The 27577-nt window shown below is 42.1% G+C and overlaps 1 protein-coding gene across 1 annotated transcript in view; it reads left to right on the top strand.

Moving 5' to 3' along the window:
• The window catches only part of Synj (synaptojanin), a 265110-nt gene that overhangs the window by 30605 nt on the left and 206928 nt on the right, over positions 1 to 27577 (top strand). The window contains exons 3-7 of the mRNA XM_080267540.1: positions 1496 to 1537; positions 3015 to 3029; positions 18216 to 18355; positions 20201 to 20364; positions 20624 to 20788. Coding sequence (XP_080123666.1) covers positions 1496 to 1537; positions 3015 to 3029; positions 18216 to 18355; positions 20201 to 20364; positions 20624 to 20788 — 526 coding nt within the window. The remainder of the gene's footprint in view (positions 1 to 1495; positions 1538 to 3014; positions 3030 to 18215; positions 18356 to 20200; positions 20365 to 20623; positions 20789 to 27577) is intronic.

The following is a 27577-nucleotide window of genomic DNA, read 5'->3' as shown; positions in this document are numbered from 1 at the left end:
GCTTCTGAAGTACTCTGAGCAGTATTGGACAGTTGTCCCTTTTTTAGTTTCTTTGTGGAGGTGAGTGATACACCTTGAAGTTACAAGGGTGGGATGCATCATGAGCTGAAGCAGTGAACTGTGTGGTTCATGATTTTCACATAATCTTCAGTTTGGAAGTATCACATTTTTGTGTTGTTATGTAGGTGATCTTATTTGTGGTCTTACTGTATCTTTTTTGTTATTCTTATTGTTAAGGCTTTGTGTTATAGGTTTTGAAGCGTATCCATTTTTGTGCTGGTTAAGCTTGGGCCCCAGCTTTGGCTGTTATACCAATAATTCACAGTTATAATGAATTGTTTACAGACATTTTTCAGGGATTCTTTCTGTTGTTCAGAGGTAGTGCATGTAAGTGTCTCCAGGGTGTGGATTTTTTGAAAATCTTTACACTGATTTTATGTGTATGTTGAGAACAGGTCATGTGTGTGTCCAAAGTAAGACTTAGAATTTTGGGTGTCATCTACAGTAGTGTAAGTGGTTGATTTAAAGAGGGACTTTTGAGGCTGTATTTGAGATTCATGTCTGTCAGGTGTGAAGAGGATTATTGTTGACTTGGTTGGTGAAGCAGTCATTCTGTATTGTCTAAGCCAGTTTTATTGCTAGTACTCATAGGTGCAGTTGGAGCAGAGCTGCTGCTGCTTGAGTTTTGGGGATGTGAAGGTGGTGCTAAGTTGTCAGCATGGGACATAACAGGTTCCTGAAGGGAGAAGGATTGGCAGGTCATGGAGGAAAAGGTTAAAAAGTGAGAGTATTTGGACAGTCATGTTAAATACAGTCAGATAATATTCTGAATTTAGAAATTTCGTTTTGGTGGAGCACTTGGGGATGTCTGACAGAGGAAGTTGGTCATCCATTTTTTATTGTTTTATTCCTTGTTTGTGTTTTAGGTTTTATTATGACGTGTCTTGGTAATGTGTTAAAAGTTTTGTATTGGTCTACTGCTGCCAGGTTGGTTCTTAATGGTGGTTGTTTCATTTTGAAGCCATCCTAGAAGATTTGAGTTAACATGGAGGGGTGGATGATGATTGTTTAGACTGGAGTCCATATTAGGAGACAGATACAAGGATTTAGGAGGTGTTGTTCTTTAAGATTAACCTTCATATGTTATGATGGTATGAAAGCAGTAAGATTGGTTCATATGATGTGGAACTATTTTAAGGTTTTCCTGATTTAAGTTTGGGGATAATGGTTGCTTTCTTACAGATATCAGGTATTTAGTTATTGTTCAAGGAGAGGTTGAATTTCATTAAGATAATAAGCACATGTGGACTTCATACAAGTTGAAAAGCACCTATCTGTCAAAGAGATATAAGTATTTCCATTTCCATTTGACATTCACTATTGACAAAGCAGACAACCTCACAAAGACAAGCTTTGATTATCTTGACTGGGATGCTGATACATTTTCTATAAATGACACTGTGAGTTGTGTTACACTGTAACCATTTTTTGGTAGGCATCATGTTTCCAATCTTGGATCCCCCAATTGAATACTCATGTAAGTAAAAGTGGAGTGGTAATTCTGCTAACAGGAAATTTTGAGGGATTCTTGAAAGTAATATTTTGACATTAGAGAATGAGTGTTGTGCAAAGTATTAATTTCTTACCATGTATATTTCTGGTATCCATTAGTTGAGCATGAAGCACACAAAATATAAACCATAATTTCTGTAAGCTGTATTGCTGATCATTTTTTTAGCATTCCATACATAAGATGGTATTTCTTTGTATATAATATTGTTTATTATAATGACAGGCATAATTTCACTGCTTACAGTTGTGTGCAGTAAAGTTTTAATTTGTATGTACTGTAACTTGTTAGTTGAAAGCTTAGCTATTGCATAGATTAGTGTAGGTCTGTCAGTGTTTCAACTTGAACAATTTTCTCATGGTAGTTAGTTACTTATATATTTTCTCTTATAGCGAAGATCCCAGATGCCAGTGCTTAATCTATGCCACTCATTGGACAGTATGCTGTAACCCTCTACACAAAGATATGTGTACAATGATCCCTTGGTTATTGCACATAATTGGTACTGAGCAGTGCGTGATAATGACATTGCATGATAACGAAAGCACAGAACCTGTGGGATTTATCCTAATTGGATGGGGTGGAGAGGTATATGAGAGAGGGGGGTGTGAGTTGGGAGCAGGGCAGTGAAATGGCGGGGGACAGGGCGACTTGGAGGCGATTTGTTTGTGGCCACCCCAAACGGGATTGAGGCGTCTGGCAATAGATAGATAGAACCAGGCACCCCACTTATAAACCCAGATTTCCCTTTTGCAGCATTATTTTCTCTAAATACATATGTACTGTTATGGTACAGTAAGTATCAGACATACACATAGACATGGTTAGGTTAATAGAAAGTGATGAAAAGGGCACAGTAAGGGAGAAACACATACCATAGGAAGAACTGAGATGGGCTTGAGGTAGGGTGTTCTGAGGCTGGGATTAGAGAGTTAGTGGTCTTCACCATGTTGATTTAACTCCTCAAGTAGAGCCTCAACTTTGAATTCCTCCAAGCATCAGAAACTACAAAACCTGCACCATCATTGTTGGCAGAAACTAGCTCAGATGACTTATAATGATGTTTTTTTTTTAGCCAAATAATGCATGATAACCACAGGAGTGTTGATTTTCATCTTGCAGTGATAATGAAAACTGCTAATAGTGAAAACTGCTGTAACCAAGTGCACAATAGCCAAGAGATCACACTTTTTTTTTTTTTTTTTTTTTTTTGATGCTGCAGTGATAGATTTGTCATTTTCTCAATGCTTTTAGGATATATGTACTGTACTGTGCTTGTAAACTTGAAATAGACAATTTATCACTTCTGTACTGATGTATCTGTATTGTGAATATTATGGTATAATGGTATATGTAGCTATTTAGTATTTGCTTGATGCATATGAAGATATTCATAGTTATGTAACACTGTTATAGTAATTATTCTTATCCTCTATGCTCCCAGGGATATCATGGGAAGGTAAAGACTGAGAGAAACTTTATTGTTGCTATCTTCTGTCTTTGCAGTTGCTCCATTTTTTTTTTTTTTTTCTGATTTGCTTCTAGGAGTGTTTATTTTCATCATCAAGCATTTTGTGATTGTTTAAGAACCGATTTGAAATTTTTGCTTGATCTGATATTGTGTGCATGTATTTTAGTGTCTTAGATGTGGATATTGCTAATTCTGGAAGTTGGTCATCCTTATAATTAACCCTACCTTTTGTTCCATACACCTTGCGATGGGTTATGTCTCTCCCCATTATTTGATTTTACTTGTAATTATGAGCAGAGAGAAAGCAAGAGGAAATGGGGGAGGCCTGTTTGTATGGCAGGTTGGATGTGTGGGTTTGACTGGGTGGGTTTACCTAGTAGTATTGTACAGTATTTGAGCTAAGCATGTGTTGTCCCGTCTCCGTATCTTAAATTATCCAACATACTCATTGATGTTCTTTGCTTGCACCACCACTTTTTCCAGACTGTTCCAAATGTCTGTACTTCTGTTTGGCAAACTAAATTTTTCTATGTCATTTAAGCATCTACTGGTACACTTCACTTTATATTCATGTCCTTTTGTCCTTCTGTCATCATCCACAAGTCAATCTTCTCTCTCCACCTTTTCCAGTTTTCAAACTCCTTTAAATATTGTAATGAAAGTTCTTCTCTCTCTTCTCTCAATTTAGCATCAATGTCAAGTGGGGTTGGTGGAGGATTAGTGCCCCTTCCTGTAAAACAATTAACTCTAAGCCCTTGGCCACCCCGTCTGGGATACATGGCGTCTGGCAATGAATGAATGAATGAAAACTTTAGTAGTAGATAGATGGGAACGTTAACTTCTTCAGTCTTTTTCCATAAGACAGTCCTCTCAAACTGGGTAGCATCCTAATCTGTACCTTTTCCAGTTATCTTAAATGCTTCTTTAAATGAGGTAGCCATATCACTACCGCATATTCTAATTTTGGGCTTATCACGGACATAGTTATCTCCCTCAGCATCTCCTCATCCAGATAACTGGGAGCCACTTTCGTAAGGGCCATCAGTTTATATGCACCTCCAGTGATCTTATATGTTTCGTATGTGATAGATCAGTCTGTATGGTCACTCATAGATCTTTCTTTTCCATAGTGTTGCTGATCCTCACTCTTCCCATTTTACACTCACAGCTAGGTTGCTTGCCCTGTATTCCCATTTCTGGGCCATATATATATTTTTTTTTCCCAACTGAACAACCTATCCAAATAATATTGCATCACCTCACAACCATCACCATTCTGGATTCACTTGATATTTGTTGCCTAATCTGCAAACATATTCATATTACTGCTTCAGCCTTTTGGCGTATCATTTACATATATCAGAAATATAATGGAGAATGGAGAATGAAAGACTGACTAAGAGGGTGTAGGTAGGTGAAGTGAAGGGAGGGAGAGAGAGGGGGGAGACTGAGGATGAGGTGGAGGGATGGAGTTGAGAGGTATATGAGGGAGGGGGGAGGAGGGCAGTCAAATGGCAGGTGACAGAACAACTTGGAGGCGTTTTGTCTGTGGCCACCCTTTGCTGGATTATGACGTCGGGCCATAGATAGTTAGATAGATAGAAATGTAATAGGAACCATACTGAGCCTTCTGACATTCCATTAGTCACACACTTCCTTGGAGAATATTTGTCTGCTATAGGTGTTCTCATTTGTCATCCCACTAAATAATTGTCCATCCATTTTAGCTATTTCCCACTCTTTCCTCCAGTAGTTTTTTATTTTTGTAGCAGTTTTTTGAATGGCACTCGATCAAACACCTTCTTCAAATCAAAGTAGACACAATCTACCCAGTCCTCTCTTACCTGTATGATACTCTGGTGTAAAAATTCAGCAGTTTTGCAACACATGATGATCCTTTATAAAATCCAGGCTGTTTCGCCATTATTACCTTATTTTCTTCAGTGAACTTAATCCACTTTTTTCTGATAATTTTTTCAGACAGTTTGCAAACAGTGCTGGTGAGGGATACTGATCTGTAGTTAAGTGGGTTGTCTCTATCACCTCATTTATAAATTGGCACTGGATTTGCCATATTCTTGTTTATTGGCAACTCTTCTAATTTCAGTGAACATTTAATAATACAGTATCATTAATTGGCTGCAACAGGTAATGTGCACATTCTTTCAGTACCGTATCCATCCAGCAGTCCCATTAGACCCTTTGGCCTCTCTTACATCAAAGTCCCTCATCAGTTGTAATACAGTATTTCATTTCTGTCAGCTACTACCTTGGCTAACTGCTGAGTCTTCCCTTCTTCACCTGATTCCATAAATTCATCGTTATTTACAAATACTGGATGTATCATGTTTTTACCTCACTCATAGTCTCCTCCTTGTTGTATGCCACTTCCCCATCTCTGTCTGACAATGGTATCCTGTGCTTTCATTTAGCCTTGTATTTAGTCCACACTTTCTCACTGTGTCTTCTTTGTAACCTGTTCCATGCTGTATTTCTTTTTTCCTGTGCCTTCCTATATCTATAATTAAATCAATCCTTTTGTATCATACTGTTTATAAAGACTCCAGCATGCTTCCGTGTGTCAACCTTGGTCACTTAATGATGGCTGTAATGCTGCTCAGTCTCTGGCATCCTCCCTGTTCAATCCCATATCCTTGAGGCCACACTCTGTGACCTCGTCCGAGGTGTTTACTTGTCTGCCTCTCACAACTTACTCTCCAACATTTGCATTTTTCACCTTCCACCCCCATTTGCCATCCTCCATCCTTTCAACATGCCCAAACCATCTTAGTCTGTCCCTCCTCATCACAACACCTGTGCATTCAAGTCCATCTTTCCTCTCAACTTTTCAGTTGCAGTCCTACCCGTCCCTGCCTTGCTTATTGCCATTTCTTTATGTTTAAGCCTTGAGCATGTTGAGAGGATAGAGGATGACAGTTGGGGGCAGAAGGTGAAAAGTGCAAAGGTTGGAGGGTAGGTTTGTGAGAGGCAGACCAAAAAAGACCTGGGACGAGGTCATAGAGTGTGGGCCTCTTGTGTGCCCTCAGAAATGGACTCCCGTGGGAGGTGTTGTATGCTGATGATTTGGTGTTGATTGCAGAAAATGAAAGGGAGGTGGAGGAAAGATTTGGGAAGTTGAGAAATGGTATGGGGCACAAGGGCTTGAGAGTAAATGCAGATAAAACAAAGATGATGATATCGAGGGATGGTGGTTGTATTGTCAGAGAAGAGAGTGGCCAAGTGCAGTTTGCCACTAGGGCATAGTTAGTACAGTAATACCATTTTGTGCAGTGTTTGTGGTAAGTGGGTTCAGAAGATATGTAGTGGTATTACAGTAGAGGTAGTATGTGAGATAATGCTGATTTCATGTGCGTGGTGTGTTGGGGAGAGCATGTGGAGATTGTCAGCCATAAAAGGATTGATCTTGCAGGTGAGTCCCTCGTGTTTGTGGGAGAGTTTTGTTATTTGGGAGACGTTAAGTGCTGGAGCTAGCTCTATGGCTAGAGTGAGGAGTGGTTGGAAGAAGTTCAGGGAGCTGTTGCTCCTCCTAACATTGAGAGGGCTCTCCCTCCATGCTAAGGGTTCTTTGTTGTTGAATGTACTAGGAATGTAATGCTGTATGGTAGTGATACCTGGGCAGTAGAGGAAGAGGATATTCACAGGCTCATACATATAGAAATGACAGTGATTGGGTGGATATGCAATGCTTCCCTGAATGCAAGATCTGGGAGGGCTAGGTTTATGATGAAAGAGTTAAGAGGTAGGATGGGGCTGGAGTGTATTGGTGTTGTGATGAGGGAAAGTAGATTGAGGTGGTTTAAGCATGTGGAGAGGATGGGGGGTGACAGGTGGGTGCAGAAAGTGAGAGGTGTTAATGTTAGGGGTAGGGTTGCAATAGGTAGAGCGAAAAAAACTTGGGATGAGGTAATTGAATATGACCTCAGGGATAAAGGACTGAATAGGGGGCTGCCAGAGATCAAGCAACATGGAGAGCTGCCATCAGGTGACCAAGGCTGACACATGCAAGCATGTTGGAGCCTTCACAAATGAAAAGATTTACTGCCCAAGTTTCACTACCATACAGCATTACACTCCTAACACATCACATGCGAAGACCCTTTAGCATGGAGGAAGAGCCCTCTCAGTGTTAGGAATGGCAACAGCTCCCTGAACTTCCTCCAACCACTCCTTACTCTAGCCATAGAGTTAGTAGCTCCAGTCACATCTCCAATAACAAAACTCCTGCACACACTCAAGAGACTTTCCACAAGATTAGTCCTTTCATGCCTGGGAGTCTCAACATACTCTCCCTGACGCATTGCACACATGAAATCAGCATTATTCGCACTCTGCGTCTCTCGCCTCATCTTCTATGCACCCACTTATCACAAACACTGCACAAGATGGAGTTACTTCCCACACACTTGTGCCAAATTTCACATGGCCACACTCCCTCTGCTTTGACAGTACTACCAGCAGCTCTAGGTATCATCACTCTTGCTTTATCCGCATTAACTCTTAAACTCTTGTGCCCCGTTCTCTCTCTCTCTCTCTCTCTCTCTCTCCATCTCCCAAATCTTTCCTCTGCCTCCATTTCATTTCCTGCAGTTAACACCAAGTCATCAGCGTACAACATCTCCCCTGAGAGTTCATTTCTGAAGTCAGATGAGAGAGCTTCAAGCACCATGACAAACAGTAAAATGTTCAAGACTGACTGCTGATGCACACTAACATTCACCGAAAACTCATCACTTAAATTAAGATTAACACATCTGGGTGTGAGCGCCCACCTGCATAGCCAAAACTACTCTGACCACCTACTCCTAAATCCTAAGCTTCTCATTGTCCACTTTACCACGTCCCTTTGGACTTTGTCAAAGGTCTTCCCCAAATCAACAAAAGCAAAATACAGCTCCATTTTCTTTCCTATATATTTTTCCTGAAACTGTCAGTAATGATTATGGCATCATTGGTCCCTTTGTCTGGCATAAACCCAAACTGCATGTCATCAGTAGTCACTCATTCCCTTATTCCATGAAGGACTCTCCTTTACCTTCATTTTTTGATCCATTGTGCTTATTCCTCTATAATTTCCTCTTTCCATGGCATCCGTTATACACATTTACAGTCACACTCTTCAGCCAGTCATTTGGGACAACACACTCATTTGCCTATGTATCTGTCTATTGCCAGATGCCTTAATCTGGTAAGGAGTGGCCACAAACAAATCGCCTCCATATTGCCTTGTCCCCTTTCATTTCACTGCCCTGCTCCCAGCTAACACCCCCCTCTCTTATATACCTCTCCACTCCATCCCTCCATCTCATCCTTGGCCTTCCCCCCCCCCCCATCTACCTCACTCACATGCACTCTCCTCGTCAATCTCGCTCTCCATCCTCTTCACATGGCCAAACCACCTCAGTGTGTTTCTCCTAACACTTCGTATCACATTCACATCCACACCACAATGCTCCTTCACTTCCTCACATGTCAGTCTCTCTCTCCATGTGACTCCACATGCTGCTCTCAAATAACTCATTTCCACTGCTGTCACTCTTGACTTGTGTCCCTCCAACACCGTCCAAGCTTCACTTCCATACATTAGAGTTGGTATCACAGTATTGTTATGCAGTAACTTTTTCGCTTCCATGCTCACTTCAGTTCTTTATCACTGCTTTCTAAGAACCAGCAACCATTCTTCCTTGTTGTACCCTTCCAAGCACTTTACCCTCCAAACTTTCATCCTTACTTATCATACTACCCAAGTACTTAATCGCACTCACACATTCCATTTCCTCCTCATCCAACCTCACTGTACATTTAGTGACTTTGTTTCTCCCGAGGACCATAACTCTCTTCCCTACATTCACCTATAGATTCCATTTCTTACACACTCTCCCAGGGTCATTCACCAAGCCTTGCAGCTCCCGTTTGTCGTCACCTAACAATTCAGTATCATCTGCAAACAACAGTACAGGGAGTTTCCACACATTGCCATCTCTCATTAGGGCCACTCCAACATCCACTGCCCTAAGGTCCTTTTCTTAACCTATTTGTATGAAGTAGAGGATGGGAAAAAAAGCAGAAATTTAAGAGGGAAGTGGAGGAGCAATTGGGTAAACATAGATTGGAGCAGACGGGGTACGTGGAAGGTATGTGCAAGATATTCACAGAAGAAATCTGTGCAGCATGTGGGGTGGTGTGTGGGATGAAGAGAAGACAAAAGGGGTTACAGGGAACAGCATGGTTGACTGAAGAGGTGAGAGAGGCTGTGGCACAAAAGAAAAAAGCATATAGTGAGTGGATGAGAAATGTGGAAGAAGTTGAGGGATGGAAGAGAGAGTTATATGTAGAGAGGAAGAGAGAGATGAAAAGATTAGTAAGAGAGAGTAAAAAGAGAGTGGATGAGGAATTTGGAAGGAACTTCAGTGTAAAGTGGAGGGAATGTAAGAAAATGTTCTGGAAAGAGGTAAAGAGAGTTAGACGGAGTACCAAAGAAGTTAGTTGGGTTGTGAAAGATAAAAATGATAGATTATTAGTGGAGAAGGGAGAAAAAGTGAGCAGATGGAGAGAATACTTTAAGGAATTGTTGAACATAGAGAATGAAAGTAATGCAAGTATAAGTGGCTGGGGAATGGCTGGGAGAAGGAGGGATGTGAGAAGAGAGGAAGAAATCAGTAGGATGGAAGTTGTGGAAGCAATGAAGAAAGTTAAAATGGGGAAAGTTCCAGGAATTGATGGAGTGTGTGGTGAAATGCTGAAGCATGGGGGAAGATAGTAGTAGAATGGATGTGGAAGATGTGCAAATTGGCCTGGGAGGAAGGTAGAGTCCCGTAGGATTAGAAGTTAGTTATAATTATTCCCCAGTACAAAGGAAAAGGGGAAAATGAAGTGTGTGGTAATCGTAGGGGTATTTGTCTTCTTCGTGTTAATAGGAAAAGTATATGATAGGATACTTACTGACAGAGTTAGAGAAATAACAAAGTAATTAGTTGGAGAAGAACGGAGGTTTTCGGAAAGGAAGAGGTTGTGTAGATCAGATATTCATTCTTAGACCTGTATTGGAAAAGTTTCTAGAGAAGGGAAAGAAGTTGTATGTGGCCTTCATGGATTTGGAGAAAGTATATGACAGGGTGGATAGACAAGGATTGTGGAAAGTATTAAGAATATACAGAGTAGATGGGAAGTTGTTGATGGCTCTGAAGAGTATGCATGAGGGTACTAAGGCTGCAGTGCATGTGGATAGTGAACTGAGTGAATTTTTCCATTTGACTGTTGTATTGAAACAGGGATGTGTCATGTCTCCATGGTTGTTCAATCTGTACATGGGTGGGGCAATAAAAGAGATACAAGGTAGGTCAGTGGATGTTGGAGCGGCCTTAGTGAGAGAGGACAGTGTCTGGAAACTACCTGTACTGTTGTTTGCAGATGATACTGTGTTGTTGAGTGAAGACGAAGTGGAGCTGCAAGGCTTGGTGGATGAGTCTGGGAGAGTGTTTAAGAAACGGAATCTAAAGATGAATGTAGGGAAGAGTAAAGTTATGGTCTTCGAGAGAAGTGAAGTCAGTGAATGTATAGTGAGGCTGGATGAGGAGGAAATGGAAAATGTGAGTGCGTTTAAGTACTTGGGTAGTGTGATGAGTAAGCATGGAAGTTTAGGGGTGAAGTGCTTGAAAGGGTGCAACAGGGAAGAAAGGTTACTGGTTCCTTGAAGGCAGTGGTAAGAAACAGGGAAGTGAACATGGAAGTGAAAAAGCTACTATTCTATTGGCAAATGCCTTAATCCGTTATATGGGGTGGCCACAAACAAATCACCTCCATATCACCCTGTCCCCCGCCATTTCATTGCTACGTGTCAGTATTGTGATGCCAACTCTAACGTATGGAAGTGAAGCTTGGACCTTGTTGGAGGGACAGAAGTCAAGAGTGAGAGCAGTGGAATGAGTTATTTGAGAGGAGCCTGTGGAATCACTTGGAGAGACAGACTGATGAATGAGGAAGTGAAGGAGCGTTGTAGTATTGATGTGGATGTGATAGGAAGCGTTAGGAGAAACACACTGAGGTGGTTTGGCCATGTGGAGAGGATGGAGAACGAGAGACTGACGAGGAGAATGTATGTGAGTGAGGTGGAGGGGGGGGAGAGGGAGGGGGAGGCCAAGGATGAGATGGAGGGATGGAGTGGAGAGGTATATGAGAGAGCGGGGTGTGAGCTGGGAGCAGGGTAATGAAATGAAAGGGGACAGGGCGACATGGAGGCAATTTGTTTGTGGCCACCCCTTACGGGATTAAGGCATCTGGCAATAGATAGATAGATAGACTTCTTTAGGTCATGGTAGTTGCCCTTTTTATAGTTTTTTTTTTTTTTCTTAACATTACTACCAACTATATCTCATGCAGTCCTGAAGTTGCAGTTTAATACTGCATGGTCACTTTTGCCAAATAGAGGGTGATACTTTATACTGTCGATATTATAATCTTGCCTGGCAAATATAAGATCTAATAATGATGGATCTTCTAGTCTCCTTTTTCTGGTATTTCCTTTACATGTTGTGTTAGGAAAAAGTCTTGTACAAGATCCAGGAGCTTTTGATTTCATAGCTTCATACATCTAGAGTATTCCAATTTTTATTTATATTGAAATCTCTAGTTAATGTACCTCTTTCTGATTTCTCTTCCATTCTGTGTAGTAGGGCTCTTAAACTCTGAATTGTACTTTCTACCAGATCTTCATATTTGTCTCTCTCCCAAATGTTTTGTTTTGGGTGGCATGTATGAATTTACTACAATTATTTTCCCTTCAGATGTGTTAATCTCTAATGCAGTCAGTTCAACTTGTGAAGGTATAACTAGTTTTATCTCTTTGACTTGTGTATTTTCTTTGTTAATACCAAAACTCCTCCTTTTTTTAAATTTCTATCTCATCTCCGTATATTTTATCGTTTGATATCCTTGGGATTAATTTTGTTTCAGTTAGGGTGCTGCCACACTTGCTCCAAACATGCGATCGTCAAGAGGAAATGAGGCTCAGCGTTCCGTTCAGCATTCAGACTTGCATATTGCAGCAGCTCTAACCCAGTGCTTCATTTCATCTTGTCGATCACATGTTTTGAGCAAGTGTGGCCGCACCCTTTGGTAAATAATACGACCTTCCATTTCTTTGGTATAGTCATTTATTTCTAATAATTTGGATACCATTCTGTCTGCATTTGAGTACATCAGCTTAATCACGTTGTTTACATATTTGACATAGTTTGAGTTTACTACCTTCCTATTTCTTAGTGCGTGTTGTTCATGTACCACTTTCTTACTTGTAATCTTTCTACTTTGTAAAAAGATTTGCTCCTCTCCTCCTCTGACCTTTCATCATTTTTTTTTCCCCCTCTTCTCCTTGAGTAATCCCCATTCCTCCTTATTTAGGCATTTTTTTTTATACATATATTAATTCCTCAATTTCCATTAGTTTTTTAGCATTTTTTAATATTTCCTCTACAGTGTTTACACTTTGGAAAGGTACTTTCAAAGGCCTTGACTTATTTATCTCATATTTCCCTAGCCTTTTGTGTTCCTTTATATCTTTATCACAGATATCCTCTAATACTTCTATCTATCTATCTATTGCCAGACGCCTCAATCCCGTTTGGGGTGGCCACAAACAAATCGCCTCCAATTCGCCCTGTCCCCCGCCATTTCACTGCCCTGCTCCCAACTCACACCCCTCTCTCTCATATACCTCTCCACCCCATCCCTCCATCTCATCCTCGGCCTCCCCCTCCCTCTTCCCCCCTCCACCTCACTCACATACACTCTCTTTGTCAGTCTTTCACCCTCCATCCTCTCCACTTGGCCAAACCACCTCAGTGTGTTCCTCATAACGCTTCCTATCACATCCACATCAACACCACAACGCTTCTTTATATCCTCATTCGTCAGCCTGTCTCTCCATGTGACTCCACAGGCTCCTCTTAAATAACTCATTTCCACTGCTCTCACTCTTGACTTATGTCCTTCCAACAATGTCCAAGCTTCACTTCCGTACGTTAGAGTTGGTATCACAATACTGTCATGTAGTAACTTTTTCACTTCCATGCTCCCTTCCCTGTTTCTTATCACTGCTTTCAAAGAACCAGCAACCTTTCTTCCCTGCTGTACCCTTTCAAGCACTTCACCCTCCAAACCTCCATCCTTACTCATCACACTACCCAAGTACTTAAACGTACTCACATTTTCCAATTCCTCACCATCCAACCTCGCTGTACATTCACTGACTTCACCTTTCTCAAAGACCATCACTTTACTCTTCCCTACATTCACCTTTAGATTCCGTTTCTTACACGCTCTCCCAAACTCATCCACCAAGCCTTGCAGCTCCCCTTCGTCTTCACTCAACAACACAGTATCATCTGCAAACAACAGTACAAGGAGTTTCCAAACACTATCCTCTCTCACCAGGGCCACTCCAACATCCACTACCCTACCTTGTACCTCTAATACTTCCCTCAATATATTCATTATATTTACCATTTCCTTGTTGTCTCTAGAGTTTCTGTTTCCTATTTCTTCTTCATCTGTACCAATGATTACTAGAGATTTGTTGGTATCAGCTGATTCTTTGACCAGTTTGGGTTGTTTTTGATGATTTGTTTCATTTCTTTTCCACTGCTTTTTTTTCTTCGACTTTTATTTCTAAATCTTTCTTTACTTTCACCATATGAGCATACATAGTTTGTAATTCATCTTTGCAATTTCTCATCATTTCATTCACCTGGGTTATCGTCTCTTCAATATCACTGCTTTGGTCTGTCAGACTGCTTGCTTGCCTAATTGTCTCTGTGTCATTTCTGAACTCCATGATTCTGTCATGGTCAACCACTGTGCTCGCCATTTCACTAGTCTTCTTTCTCAGTGAAACAACCTTAACTGACAGCTCATCTATGGTTGTCTTTTTTGTTTAATCCCTTTACTAATTTTTCATTTTCTTCCTTCTGCATATGTAGTTCCTTTTTAATTTCATCAGTTTCCATTTTAAAAGTTTTCTTCAGTTTATTCACTTCCTCTATTAACCCCTTCTTTAGCGACCCCTCCCCCAAATATAAACATTACGTTTACCCCCCATACCGACCTGATAGCTCCCCCTCCCGTAGTGTGAGGGGTAATGTATATTTTTTGCCACGTCGAAACTATTCACTCTTTTTTATTTGTTTGTATACTGATGATCACATAAACCCAGCATGATGTTGATAATAAAAAAATATTATTAAATAAATCATTACGGTATATAAGTTTACATATCTTATGCTAAAGTACTGTTACCCAGGTAACTACTGTACAAACTGGCTTGAAAAAAATGTCCTGCACAGATGGATGGCTTACTTATGTACCTTGTAAGCTAAGCATGAAGTATGTGGACACACGTGATGGTGATGGCGACCTTGACCCACTTGTTGCCGAGAGTGCAGCGTCACTAAGCTCCCTACTATTTTCCTCCTCCTTCCTCACTCACATCAACTTCGCTATCATTTTCAGGATCATAGTCATCTACTGACACATCAGACACTGCTGCATCATCATCTGATACATCTAAATAAGTACAGTATCCTCATGAGGAATAAACTCGTCACTATCGGAATTTGCCAGAGATGCCATGAGAGAAAAATATCCTGTACACCTTCTCTCGTGGTCAAGTGCATGGTAACTGACTCTCTCAGGCAGGCCAAGGGGTGTAAATTTTGCCGTATGTCAGCAGAAAATATAGTACGATATCTGTAGTAGAAATTATAAATAAAATAATGATTGGTCTAAAAGAGGTTACATCACAGATGAGTGAGCAAGCCATTGGTGCCACCGCAACTCAGTCATGACGTATCTTATGATGTCAGAATTCGTCAGAACTTCGTCACAGTCTTTGTCGTCAAAACACAGAGCTGTTGCTAACACGAGGTCCTCAGAAACAGCCTTACCGGGCTACCCTGAGGCCCATAAGCTGCCATTCATTAGAGGGTGTACCAGCGTACAACGGTAGCGGTTCCGGTGTCTCACGGGTGTTTACTGGCGATGTACGGGGGTACATCAAAACACATTTTCGGTAAAGAAGGGGTTTCCATTTCAACCAGTTCTGGGTAGAAATCATCTTGTTTTCAACTTTTATCCCTTCTTTTAACTCCTTCCATAGCCACTTTTCCCAAAATAGTACTCATCTTGCAGAAAGATAATTCTTACATAGATAGATAACTTTTACTTACAAATTTGCATCTCCCAGCAACTTGCCTGCTGATAATGATGAGACCCAGCTGATGTTTGCATTGTATCAGTGGATTTGTGTGATACACTGACTTGGATGTATTCTATTGCTTGGACAACACTTTTTTGCTTGTACTTGCTCGAAAGTATTAGAACATCACTTAATGTAGGAGATGTAGGAGTGAGTTTAGTCATTGACCTCATAAATATGATTATATATGAGTGTGTTGGCCCAGATGATTGTCTGAAGAGTGTAATTGTAAATGTGTACATGGGGAATGGAAATGCCCCAGAAAGAGGAAATTATAGAGGTATAAAGCTTTTAGATCAGATAATGAAGGTAATGAAGAGAGTTCTAGAAGGTATGATTAGAGAAAGAGTGAATATTGATGTGATGCAGCTTGGAGATATATCAGGCAGGGGGACCACTGGTGCCATATTTATTGTTTGACAGTGTCAAGAAAAATATATAGGAAAGAAAAGGGAACTGTATTTTGTTTTGGTTGATTTGGAGAAGACCTTTGACAGAGTCCCTAGAGAGGTGGTGAAGTGGGCAGTGAGAAAGCTTTGGATGGAGGAGTGGCTGGTTAGAGTGGTTTTGGCCATGTACCGGTATGTGGGTGCTCGCACCCCGGTAACAGTGAATGGAAATTTGAGTGATGAGTTTTCCATGAATGTTGGTGTACATCAAGGGTCAGTTTTGAGTCCCTAGTTGTTTATCATGGTACTTGAAGCCCTCTCACGTGACTTGAGAAATGGACTTCCGTGGGAGATGTTGTTTGCTGATGATTTGATGTTGATTGCTGAGAATGAAAGGGAGGCAGAGGAAAGATTTAGGAAGATGAGAGATGGCATGGGGCACAAGGGCTTAAGAGTAAATGCAGGTAAAACAAAAGTGATGATATCTAGTGTTGGTGGTGGTACTGGAAAAGAAGAGGGAGAGTGGCCATGTGCAAATTGCCACAAGGGTATGGGAAGTAATTCCATCATGTACAGTGTTTGTGATAAGTGGGTGCATAAGAATGTAGTGGTATTAGAGGTAGACTGCTAGATAATGCTGATTTTATGTATGCAGTGTGTCGGAGAGAGCATGTGGAGATTGCCAGGCATGAAAGGATTGCTGGTGAGTCTCTTTGAGTATGTGGAAGAGTTTTGTTGTTTGGGAGACATGTTATGTGTTGGAGATAGGGCTGCAGCTAGCTCTGTGGCTAGGATGAGAGGTGGCTGGAAGAAGTTCAGGGGGCTGTTGCCTCTCGTGACACTGAGAGGGCTCTCCCTCTGTGCAAAGGGATCTTTGTATGCAGCATATGTTAGTAGTGTAATGCTGTATGGTAGTGATACCTGGGCAGTAAAGGAAAAGGATATTCACAGGCTCAGATGTACAGAAATGACAGTGATTAGGTGGATGTGCAGTGCGTCTCTGAGTGCAAGGCCTGGTGGGGTTAGTTTTATGTTGGAAGAGTTAAGAGGTAGAATGGGACTGGAGTGTATTGGTGTTGTGATAAGCAGGAGTAGATTGAGATGGTTTGGGCATGTGGAGAGGATGGGGGATGATAATTGGGTGCAGAAAGTGAGAAGTGTTAATGTTAGAGGTGGGGTAGCAAGAGGTAGACAGAAAAAGACTTGGGATGAGATTATTGAGTGTGACCTCAGGGATTAGGGACTAAATAGGGAAGCTGCCAGAGATCAAGCAGCATGGAGAGTCTCCATTAGGTGACCAAGGCCAATGCATGCAGTCATGTTGGAGCCATCAAAAGCGAAACAAAACAAAACAGTGAGTTAAAGGTAAAACTTCAGCATAAAATACAAAAAGCTGACAAAAATGCAGTAACAGTGTCGATTGGCCGTCTTTACAGTAACAAGCTGGTTGATGTACTTCAGTGCCAGATATTGCATAGAACTGCTGGTTATGTCCCATTTTGGTGCTGGATATTGCGTATTTTCACCTGATTTTGCATTAATAGAGCCAAGCTAGCAGTGCCGGATATTGTGTTGGCCCGGATATTGCGATGACGAATAATTGAGAGTTTATTGTATTTGCTTTCACAGACTTGTCTACTGCTGTCCCTAATTGTTTTTTATGTTTCTCATTTCGCTCTTCAACAATTTGATTTCTTCATTTTCATTCCCATTTGCTTTAAGATTTTCAGTCACTCCAGTATTAACCCTTACACACGGGGGGTTTTCCAGTGTCACGTGCTCCTCCCTACGGAGGATATCTGTGACTGAAAAAAATACCCTTACTTCAAACCCTAATATCTGCCAAACTAACAGCTAGAGAAAAAATTAAAGATTCATAAGACTCACCAACTCTTCCTCTTTCAAATGAAAGTATCACCACCTCACCATTGGTCCCATCGATGAGTAAGGATAAGTTAAATTTCAAAGAGTGGTGGGAAGACACTTGCAGCTATACATGTCAACTGGCGTTGCTCCCTGCCCAAAATTTTGACGGCTATACACATCAGCCAGCAGTTGGGGATTAAATGCTCCCTCTACTCATCCCTTCTTCCATATCCATAGTAACTTCCAAGTTTTCCAGCTCTCAAAGACTGGGTTTTAAACGTTTCTAACAGGCTTTTCTTCCCTTCGAATCCCTCAGAATTACTCCTCTCCAGTTCAGTGCTGGACATATTACTTACTTACACTCTGAATCTTGAGGTGAAGCATGACCTTTTTTGGGCACGTTTTGTCTCCTTCAACATTGTGTGTGTGTGTGTGTGTGTGTGTGTGTGTGTGTGTGTGTGTGTGTGTGTGTGTGTGTGTGTGTGTGTGTGCGTGCGTGTGCATGGTTGCATACATACATACATGTGCATGTGGAAGCTGTTTTTTACATCATTGCACTGTCATTTGTGGAAAATATTAACATAATTGCAGTATCACTTCAGCTAGTGCTCATTACAGTCTTTATCATTGTTCTGTATCTTGATGTTACAGGGGAGAATACACAACTGTATTTGGTGGTGGTAACCAAATGTGTACGTGTGTGTATCATCCAGAATACAGCCATCTATAGGATTCAAGACATTGACATCTTATCACTTCATTCTATGAGACCAAACAACTACAAGGCACAGGTTGGTTAAAGACCAGATTTTTTCTTTATTGTTGCCATATGTCAGGAATATATTGAACTGCAGGTATTCATGTGCTTCAGGATTGGGCATTGTTTAGTGTACTGTATTTTAATTTTACAGTGTGGGTGAATTTTATTAACACATATTTTGCAAGTCAGAAAACACATTTTCACTCTTAGCAAGTAATTTGAAGGCAACATGATTTGGCAATAGCCAGGTAATTCACCACCTAAGTGTTTTAACTCATGGATTGTGCAATTACCTATTTTTATCCCACCCTGTGGTGCGCCAAAAATGAAGGATTTAAAAAAAAAAAAAATTTTTTTTTTTTTTTTATATATAAACTTGAAGATAAATGTCCAGGGCCTCATCTGGTGAAAAGAAAAAAAATCTTTCTCACTCCATCTTTGTGTACTGTAGTGCCATGCATAAGTTTGCGTAGAGGTGGAGTTGTTAGCGGTGATGTACGGCCAACACAGTCTGAGCTGTGGCTCTTAATCCACGTGTTAAATGGTGACAAGGAATTATCCCAAGCTCAGAGGGCAGAGGAGAGTGCATATTTCTTTTTCCAATTAAAATGTCTTGTGAAGCATGGTGGCCTTGCCACTGAGTTGTGTATGTCTCTCAGTTGTTGAAATCAGTTGCTATATGACATTTCTTATACTCTTTTGTGGGATGCCAGGTAATGCCATTTACATGCGTCTGCATGGGCATGCTACTTCTCCATGCATGGGCATCCCCACTTAGTATGAAATGAGGAGGAAGAAGTAGCAAGACTTCCTTGGAGTGGGCTTAGTAAATGTGATGCCTCCAAATTCTCTGATAATGAGTTATAATGGAATTTGGATCTTGCAAAATCTTGTGTTTTTCTTCACTCTGTTCTCCCTTTTTTGGAGGAATCCTGAAGAAGAGTACGTGATACAATTTTAGGGGATGGCCAGAGCAAGATGGAGAACCAGAACAGATGGAGGCTTTTATTGTCTCTGCAGAGGTGACAAGTAGGTCAGACATCAAAGTACGGTAGAACTCTTATTACAGTAATTTGTTACAAATGGTTCTCTGGCTTTACGGAAGTAATGAGTCTGCCCAGTTACCTGATAAAGTGAATCATCCTTATGTAGCTCTCCATACTGGAATTATTACATATACAAGGTATGCCAAAATCATCAGTCTACAGTGCTGACCAAGCTGTCAGTTATGGAAAAGTTACTCTAGCATTATTTCAGAGGGTAATATTGTGGCTGAATGACAAATAAGCTTTGTTTGAATATTTGCTTTAACCCACTGCAAAGAGTGGGTTCCTGGTGCACTTCATAGAGGGTCATGTGAGTGGACAAGGCATCAGCGACCCTGAGGAAGAATGTTACAGTTTGTGAGGGATTTTAACTTGAGACAAGAAGCAGTGCACCCTGTCCCTCTCATCACCATTTAAAATCCATTGCTGATGTGATAAGATGGTCAAAAGCCTCATACTTAGGGTGCATCTAAAGAGGGAGCTTGGAATGAAAATTGTATGATGTGCCTTTGAGATGAAGCTGGAAACTGGAGTCTTGAATATTAAGTAAATGGATGCCTGTACCATTTCACTGGCCACAATGTTGATAGTTCTACTTCTTTGCCTTCCTTTTCCTTTTTGTGGATTCTACCTACCCCATTTGTTAATGGGAAATAGGATTCAAATGAGAATGAGGATGATGATACTGACACCCCAAGAAAAAATAATAAATTCTTTAACAGTGAATAAATTTGGAAAACGTGTCCTCAGTAAATTCAGTTCAAGTATTAATACCGTATAGCATTTTTTCCTTGTTTTAATTTTGCTTTTTGTGGTACCATGTTTCATAGGAGGATGAGTCATGGATTCGAGAGATAAAGAAGCTGCTAGGAAATGAAAGCTTCTATTTTAGCACTGGGAGTGGAGCAGCATCAGGAGGCAAAGACCCCATTGATATAACCTTGTGTGCCCAACGCCGTGCCTACACTTCTCAGACTGACAACAGGTTCTTTTGGTTAGTGTCAGCCTTACTCCATTCATGTAACTAACTTCTTACCAATTCATATGTATTGGTAGAATTTTTTTATAAAATTCAAATGGCCATTTATTGCTTGTAATAGAATGAAATTAGCATTGTGATTTTTGTGATCGCTCTAATCTAAAAAATATGCTCTTCATGGATACTGACACGTATCGGTATTATTATGTTATTATTTCCATAAGCACGGGAAATTGTTTCCTTATAATTTACTGTCCATTTTCTGTTCCTTTAGGAATCGGATGCTTCATCTTCATTTAAAACGATTTGGTGTAGATTGTCAGCAATGGCTCATCAAAGTGATGTGTGGAAGTATTGAGTTTTCAACCATCTACATGAACAACCACACCCCCAAGATTGCCATAATTTCTCGGCTCAGTTGCGAGAGAGCCGGCACCAGGTGAGTGTGATACAGATCTTAGTAAGACCCTAGGTGATGGAGAGATGCAGTGGAAAAACCAAGAAAGAAATCAGTGGTTAATGGGTTTGAGCAAGTGGTAGTGGAAGAATTAGGGTCAGAGGTTGGTACATCATAATGAGACACATGGTATTGGCTATACTAATGACTGTGTTTATTGCTTGTCTTTTCAGTTTCAGCAAACTTAACTGGAAATCTTACACAAGCCATCAGCTCCAGGAAAATGCCCATAAAAAGAAAGGAAGTGCATTTTCTTATTGCGTGTGGTGTATTCTATTTCAGGTACAACACCAATTTTCCTGCATCAGATGATCCAGCACCTCCCGTAATCTGGACAGAATTACGTGACAGTGCTAGAAATTCCTGCACCCGCCAGACTAGTTTACTGCGCGGTCTCAGATAGTGTCGAGTGTAGTGCATGATCACCTGGATTGCTTACACTGCATGTCTTGCTGGTGATTGCAGTATTTTGCCTGATTCTTATCTTATTTTGCCAACATAAAACCCTAGCTATGGCATATAAGAAAGATGCAAGTGTCAATGGTGGTGTTAATTATTAACACCAGTCTCTTCCAATACAGTTAGACCTTAATCATCAAACTGCTGCAATGTCAAAACCCCTCAATAACTAAATAAAGCAGTTAATGTTGATTGGTTCAGGGCCCATAGTTTACACTCACCTTTTTCTTTTTCTTTTTTTTTTTTTTTCTTTAATAATACCTGAATAATAACCCCTAAACAGACTAGAGAAACTAGATCAGTGGTGTTTAGACTGATTTTGCCACTCTTGATCATGAACCAGATGGCCCTTTTCGTTCATATTTCTCTTAACTAGCTTTTGCGAGCCAGCATTTTTATCATTGTATTTTGTTTGAGAATATGAAATTCTCAATTAACCATTCCTAATCATCAGTTTCTGTTCATGTGAATACAACACTTCTCATTAAATTTCTTTTTGTTTAGTTTACCCTAGTGTATCACTATTTCAGGTTATTCTTAATTGTGGTAGGTGGGGGTGCCTATCATCTACTCACTCAATGTAGCGTTGCCTTATGGTCTGTACACTGAGTGACAAGCCAAATGGTTTCCTGTACCCAGGAAACCATTTACTATGCTGGGTGGTAACTATATAACCAGGGTTTTTGACTGGGGTAAGTGTCTCCCACATTCCCATATCTAAAATAACTAAATCATGGCATTTGTTTTGAAGAGCCTCGGAGGGCCCAGTACCTCCCCGAGGCCCCAACCAAATGGGCAGGATCACATGGCCATGTGGAGTGTGAGAGGTGTAAGTGAAAAGAGCAAAAGGGTGGAAGGAGCAAATGTGTTCAAGAGTGTGAGATATGCCGTGATGGCGTTTTGTGCAACAAAGATGAAAGGGTGTGAAGTGGAGGAGTGGGAGGGCGTGAAATGTGTAAGGTCGGGCATGAATGAGCGAGGATGATGCAAGGAAGGAGTTGCTTTGTTGATGAATTAAGTGTGGCAGAGTGGAATGAGAGGTTACAAATGTGTCAGCTTGAGATGTATGAATGTCAAGTTCAAGTTTGAGAAGGTGAAAACGGCAGTAATTGTAGCATATGTACTGTGTAATGACAGGAGTGAGACCGAGAAAGACAGGTTTTGGGATGAGCTGAATGAAGTAGTAGGAGAAATGCCCAGAAGTTATATAGTGTTTTGTAATGGGTGATGAATGATATAATGGGTAGTAATGGGGTGCCAGGAGATAATGATAATGGAAAGTGACTGACGGACTTACCTAATTCTTACTTCACGCATAAAGATGCACATAAAGATACATGGTACAGAGGGAATTGAGATCGTGTTGAAAGGAGCCTGATTGATTATATGCTTATAGAAAAATCGATCCTGGGAAGTGTTGCTGATACAAGGGCAGTGAGAGGACGATGTGGAGACTTACCAGATCAAATGATTGTTGTATTCAAGTTCATGCTGAGGGGAATGAGGTGGACCAGACAAACGAGGAGCAGTCAGGGAGAGAGACCGAAAGTCAAGAAGCTGAGGCTTGAAGAAATGGCCGATGAATACAGGGTCACAGTAGGGGAGGAGTTGGTATCAGTGAATTGGAATATAATGGGTCTGGACAAAATGTGGAATGCATACCGCATAGGGATTGCTTGGTTAGGAATGCTAAAGCGGTGTGTGGTGGTTAGGAATGCTAAAGCGGTGTGTGGTGGTTAGGAATGCTAAAGCGGTGTGTGGTGGTTAGGAATGCTAAAGCGGTGTGTGGTGGTTAGGAATGCTAAAGCAGTGTGTGGTGTTGCATGAGAAACAACGAAGAAAACAGGTACGTCATAGTGGGATGAAGAGGTTAAGAGAGCAGTGGAAGAAAAGAGGAAGAAGTGGCAGTGGATAGAGGACAGGGGTTCAGTTAGAATAAGAACTGAATATATTGAAAGCAAGAAACGCATAAAGAGACTAGTGAAGAGGAAAAAGGAGGAGGTAAATCCAAGAAGAAAAATGAATGCAAATTACTCTAATATATAGGAAGTTATTCTGGATGGAGGTGCGGAAATGTAGAAATGACAATGGAAAGAAATGCGAAAGTGTGAAGGATGTAAGTGGTAGATTACTAACCCATGGGGATGAAATAAGGACCAGATGGAAAGAATATTTTGAAAGTCCTATGAATGAGAATAGAGCAGAGCAGCTGTAAACATGATTGGTTTTGGGAGTGTGCAGAGAAGGAATGCAATGCCAGGAAGCGTGACACTTGCAGAAGTGAAGAATGCTGTAAAACAGCTAAAAATGGGAAAGCAGCTGGTGTTGATGAGGTGTGTGCAGAGATGATGAAGTGTGGTGGAGAGAGCAGAATGAAATGCTTGTTATAGATACAGTAAAACCTCGATATAACGGACTTTGTCATACTGGAAGTCGCTTTGATTGGACTTGAGGAGCCAACTGGACTAAATTCTTATAAAGGTATGCCCCGATATACTATAACCCTAGATATGATACCCTGGCTTAGCGATGGGGGTACGAATACCACCATCCCCATTTAGATGATGGCACCATGGTTTAACGATGGGCCCTCTGACGTCATGTCTACAGGCGATAGTCCGAAATTTTGAATCGTGCATTCCCGCGCCCAGCTGAACCCACTCGCCTCCCAGGATGCGCAGAAACACTCACACATCCCCACAGCCATCGCTTACCCCTCGCTCACCCATATCATTCTTCTCGCATCAGCCATCTCAGAGTGAGGAACTCTCTTTCACTCGCCCACCACACATCATGTTGCATCACCAGCGTTATGCAAGCTGCTATTGTAGTGCATCGTAACTGAGTACGAGCAGTGCCGTGGGTAGAGCAGTGATATTATTCTTGTGTGAAGTGCGATTTTGTGTGATTTTTTTTGCCTAAATACTGTAAATGTGATCATGTCTGGCAAGGGTGCTGTACGTAGTGGGGCTAGTGGTGGTGCTAGTGGAGGCCCTAGTCGGGGTAGTAAGTGGCCTGCTAGTGTTGGTGCTGGTGATGTTCCTGCGAAGCATGTGCGTAAAACTCTGTCTCTAGAAGTCAAGCTAGATATTCTTAAACACCACGAAAAAGGCGAGGGTGCTTGTGCTATTGCCTCGGCTCTCCACCTGGCCCAGTCGATTGTCTCCAGCATCATCAAGAAGGAGGAGGCCATTAAGTGTGCTACTAGGGAGGTTAAACCTTAACCGCCTCCTGTATCACCCACCTGATAGAGCCTGCGATGGAGGAGCTGGAGTGGATGCTCCGCACGTGGGTGGAGGATCAGAATAGGAGGAAGGCACCCATGAGCCAGGCAATTATTTGCACCAAGCCTTTCTCACTGTGGGACAAAATCAAGGTGAGGCGGGATGTTGATGCTAGCGAGACCTTTAAGGCTAGCCATGGGTGCTTTGACCGCTTCAAGAGGCGAGTTAATCTCCACCACGTGAAGATGTACGGTGAGGCAGTAAGTGCGGATACGGTGGCAGTGACAGTGTTTCCTGACGAGTTGAAACGCATCATCGCGGAGAGTGGCTACAGTGTGAAGCAGGTCTTGAAATTTGATGAGACTGGACTCTTTTGGAAGAAAATGTCCTCAAAGACATATCTTGCAACATAGGAAAAGTCTACGCCAGGGTTCAAGGCCTCAAAGGACCGGCTTACACTCCTGCTGGGGGGCAACACCAAGGGCGATCAAGTTGAAGCTGCTCCTTGTCTACCACTCTGAGAACCCCAGGGCTGTGGTAGGGTATGTGAAAGAAAATCTTGGGGTGATTTGAAAGTCCAACAAGAAGGCCAGGCTGACTTCCGACATCTGTTCATCATATTTCCACTCGTACCTCTCTCATCCTCAAGAGGTATGCCTCCAGGGAGAATTTGGCAAACACATTTCTTGTGGTGGTAGACAACATGCCTAGCCACCCTCCCATAATAAAGGAGTGGGCAAGCAACATTGAAATGGTGTTCCTGTCCCCCGACACCACGTCGTTGTTGCAACCCATGGACCAAAGGGTGATCACTACTTTTAAAGCGCATTACTTCTGCTGCACTATGTAGCAGTTGGTGAGGGCCTGTGACAGCGACGATATGATGACAGTGCAGAAGTTCTGGAAAGGGTATAACATATGCCACGCCATAGAGAACATCACTGCAGCATGGCGGGAAGTTAGCCAGCCCACCTTGGCGGAAGCTGTGGCTAGAGTGCGTGCGCTCCTTCACATACTTCCCAGAGGGTGTGCAAGCTCCACCAGTGCAGTGTGTGCGGCAGGAAATTGTGGAACTGTTGCACGAAGCGAGCTTCGGGGAGGGCGACGAGGAGGATGTGTAGGAGGTCCTGGAAATCCACAGGGAGGAGCTCAACAATAAGGGGCTCCTCAATATGGAGATTCAGTGGGTGCACCAGGAGGCACGGAGGAGGAAGAGGTTGTCCCTGAAGTGTGAGCCCTCAGAAGTACACTTCTGAGGGAGATACTGACCAAGCTGGTCGAGATCATTGCACTGATGCACAAACACGTCCCTCTCCCAGGACGAAGCAGGGACACAGCTAAACGGCTGGAGGGGATGAAGGTGTATAGGATGATATGGTGGAAAAGAAGAGGGTGGCCTGGCAGACTACAGTCACTGCCTTCTTCAAACAGGCCCCTGCCATGCCAGCAAGCCACAAAGGATCTCCCCAGCCTACGACGAGCTGAGCGTCACCCTAGCCCTCGACGAGCAGAGCATCTCCCCAGCCTTCAATCAGCAGAGCATCTCCCCAACCTTCAACTAGCAGGGCATCTCTCCTGTCATCGACCAGCAGAGAAACACCCAGGGTCTCCTCCCGACGAGGACATGCTCAGCCCCAAGTGCTGGACCTAACCTCCAGCCGATCCCCGTCTCCCGTGTCACCTGTGTCTCCACTAAGGCACTTCGCCACTCCATCGCTGCCTTCCTCACCCGAGCCTTCATCTCCCTTGCCACTTCAGCCACTGTCTCCCTCGCCATGATGTGAGCCACTGCATCAGACTCCATTGTTACCTCATCAGTCATTGCAGCGATCTCCCTCGTCACCTCACCGATCATTGCAGCTGTCTCCTTCACCACCTTCTCTGTCATTGCATCGTACTCCATCGCCACCCCCAGAGCCATTGCATCACACCTCATCACCACTGCCTGAGCCATTGCATTGCACCCCATCGCCACTGCCTGAGCCATCTCATCACATCCCGTCGCTACCGCCTGAGTCATTGCATCGCACCTCATCGCCACTGCCTGAGTCATCACGTCGCATTCCATCACTTTCCCCAGAGCCAGAGCCAGTGCATCAGTCTCCCGCTATGATCACCTCACCTTGCCAGGCTTCCACCCCCTCTGACTCTCCCATGGAGATGGGGTTTGAAGGCTTTGAGGTGGATGAGTGAGTGCTAGGGAGCACCACATGTCCACTAGCCTCAGGGGGGGAGGGGAGATAGCAAGGATGATGACCAAGACTGGACATGGGCTTACAAGAAGTAAGTGATGAGAGGTGTTTGATATTTTCTGACCTATTTTTAATGATTTCCAGATTTTATATATTGGTTTTAGTGAGTTACCTACAGATGTCAGGCTTAGGTTGGCTTCCTTTACAGCTGTAGGCCATTTAGATTGGCTGTAAACTTGTTTTGGGGCTCATTTTGGTGGGTTTTGGACTTGGTTGGGGGGGAAACCCAAGGTTTGTAAATGCTCCACATTACTTTACATGTTGAAAGTACCCCGATATACAATACCCTGCCTAATGATGGGGTTTTACCTAACCAGTTACATCGTTAAACTGGGGTATGCCTGTGTGTGTATCTATCTATCTATCTATCTATCTGTATATACTGTATATATATATATATATGTATGTATGTATTTTTCTCACTAGTCACTCTTTAGCCCTAACCCCTCCTCCTCTTCCTGATCTCCGCATCCAGACCCACTCTGACTACTCCCCCTAGCATCTTCTGTACAAACTGAAAGAGAGATAGGGTGTACAGTCATCCCAAGAAGTGATGGCAGAGTATCCAGATTTGATCAGTGATAGTGCACATAATCTTCCTAGAATTTTACAAAGTGAAGCCTGTTGTGAACAGTTGTAACAGAAAACAATAAGTAAATGCTAAAGTACCTGTACATTTAACAATTGTAGGAGGCAGTTCATTAGTTACGATAATGGGGAGTCCTAAACGGAACTAAATGAAATTTCAAAACTATCACTTAGGGACAATCAGGAATAATTTGCAGAGTTTAAATCTAGTATGGTAACACGTAGTAATTTCTAGTAGCGGAAGACTG

The sequence above is a fragment of the Coenobita brevimanus genome, chromosome 24, assembly GCF_032717465.1.
Source record: "Coenobita brevimanus isolate Jiangsu-jjx chromosome 24, ASM3271746v2, whole genome shotgun sequence".
NCBI lineage: Eukaryota > Metazoa > Arthropoda > Malacostraca > Decapoda > Coenobitidae > Coenobita > Coenobita brevimanus.
Note: the sequence above shows the minus strand (reverse complement) of the source record. Positions and strands in the feature narration are given on the sequence as shown.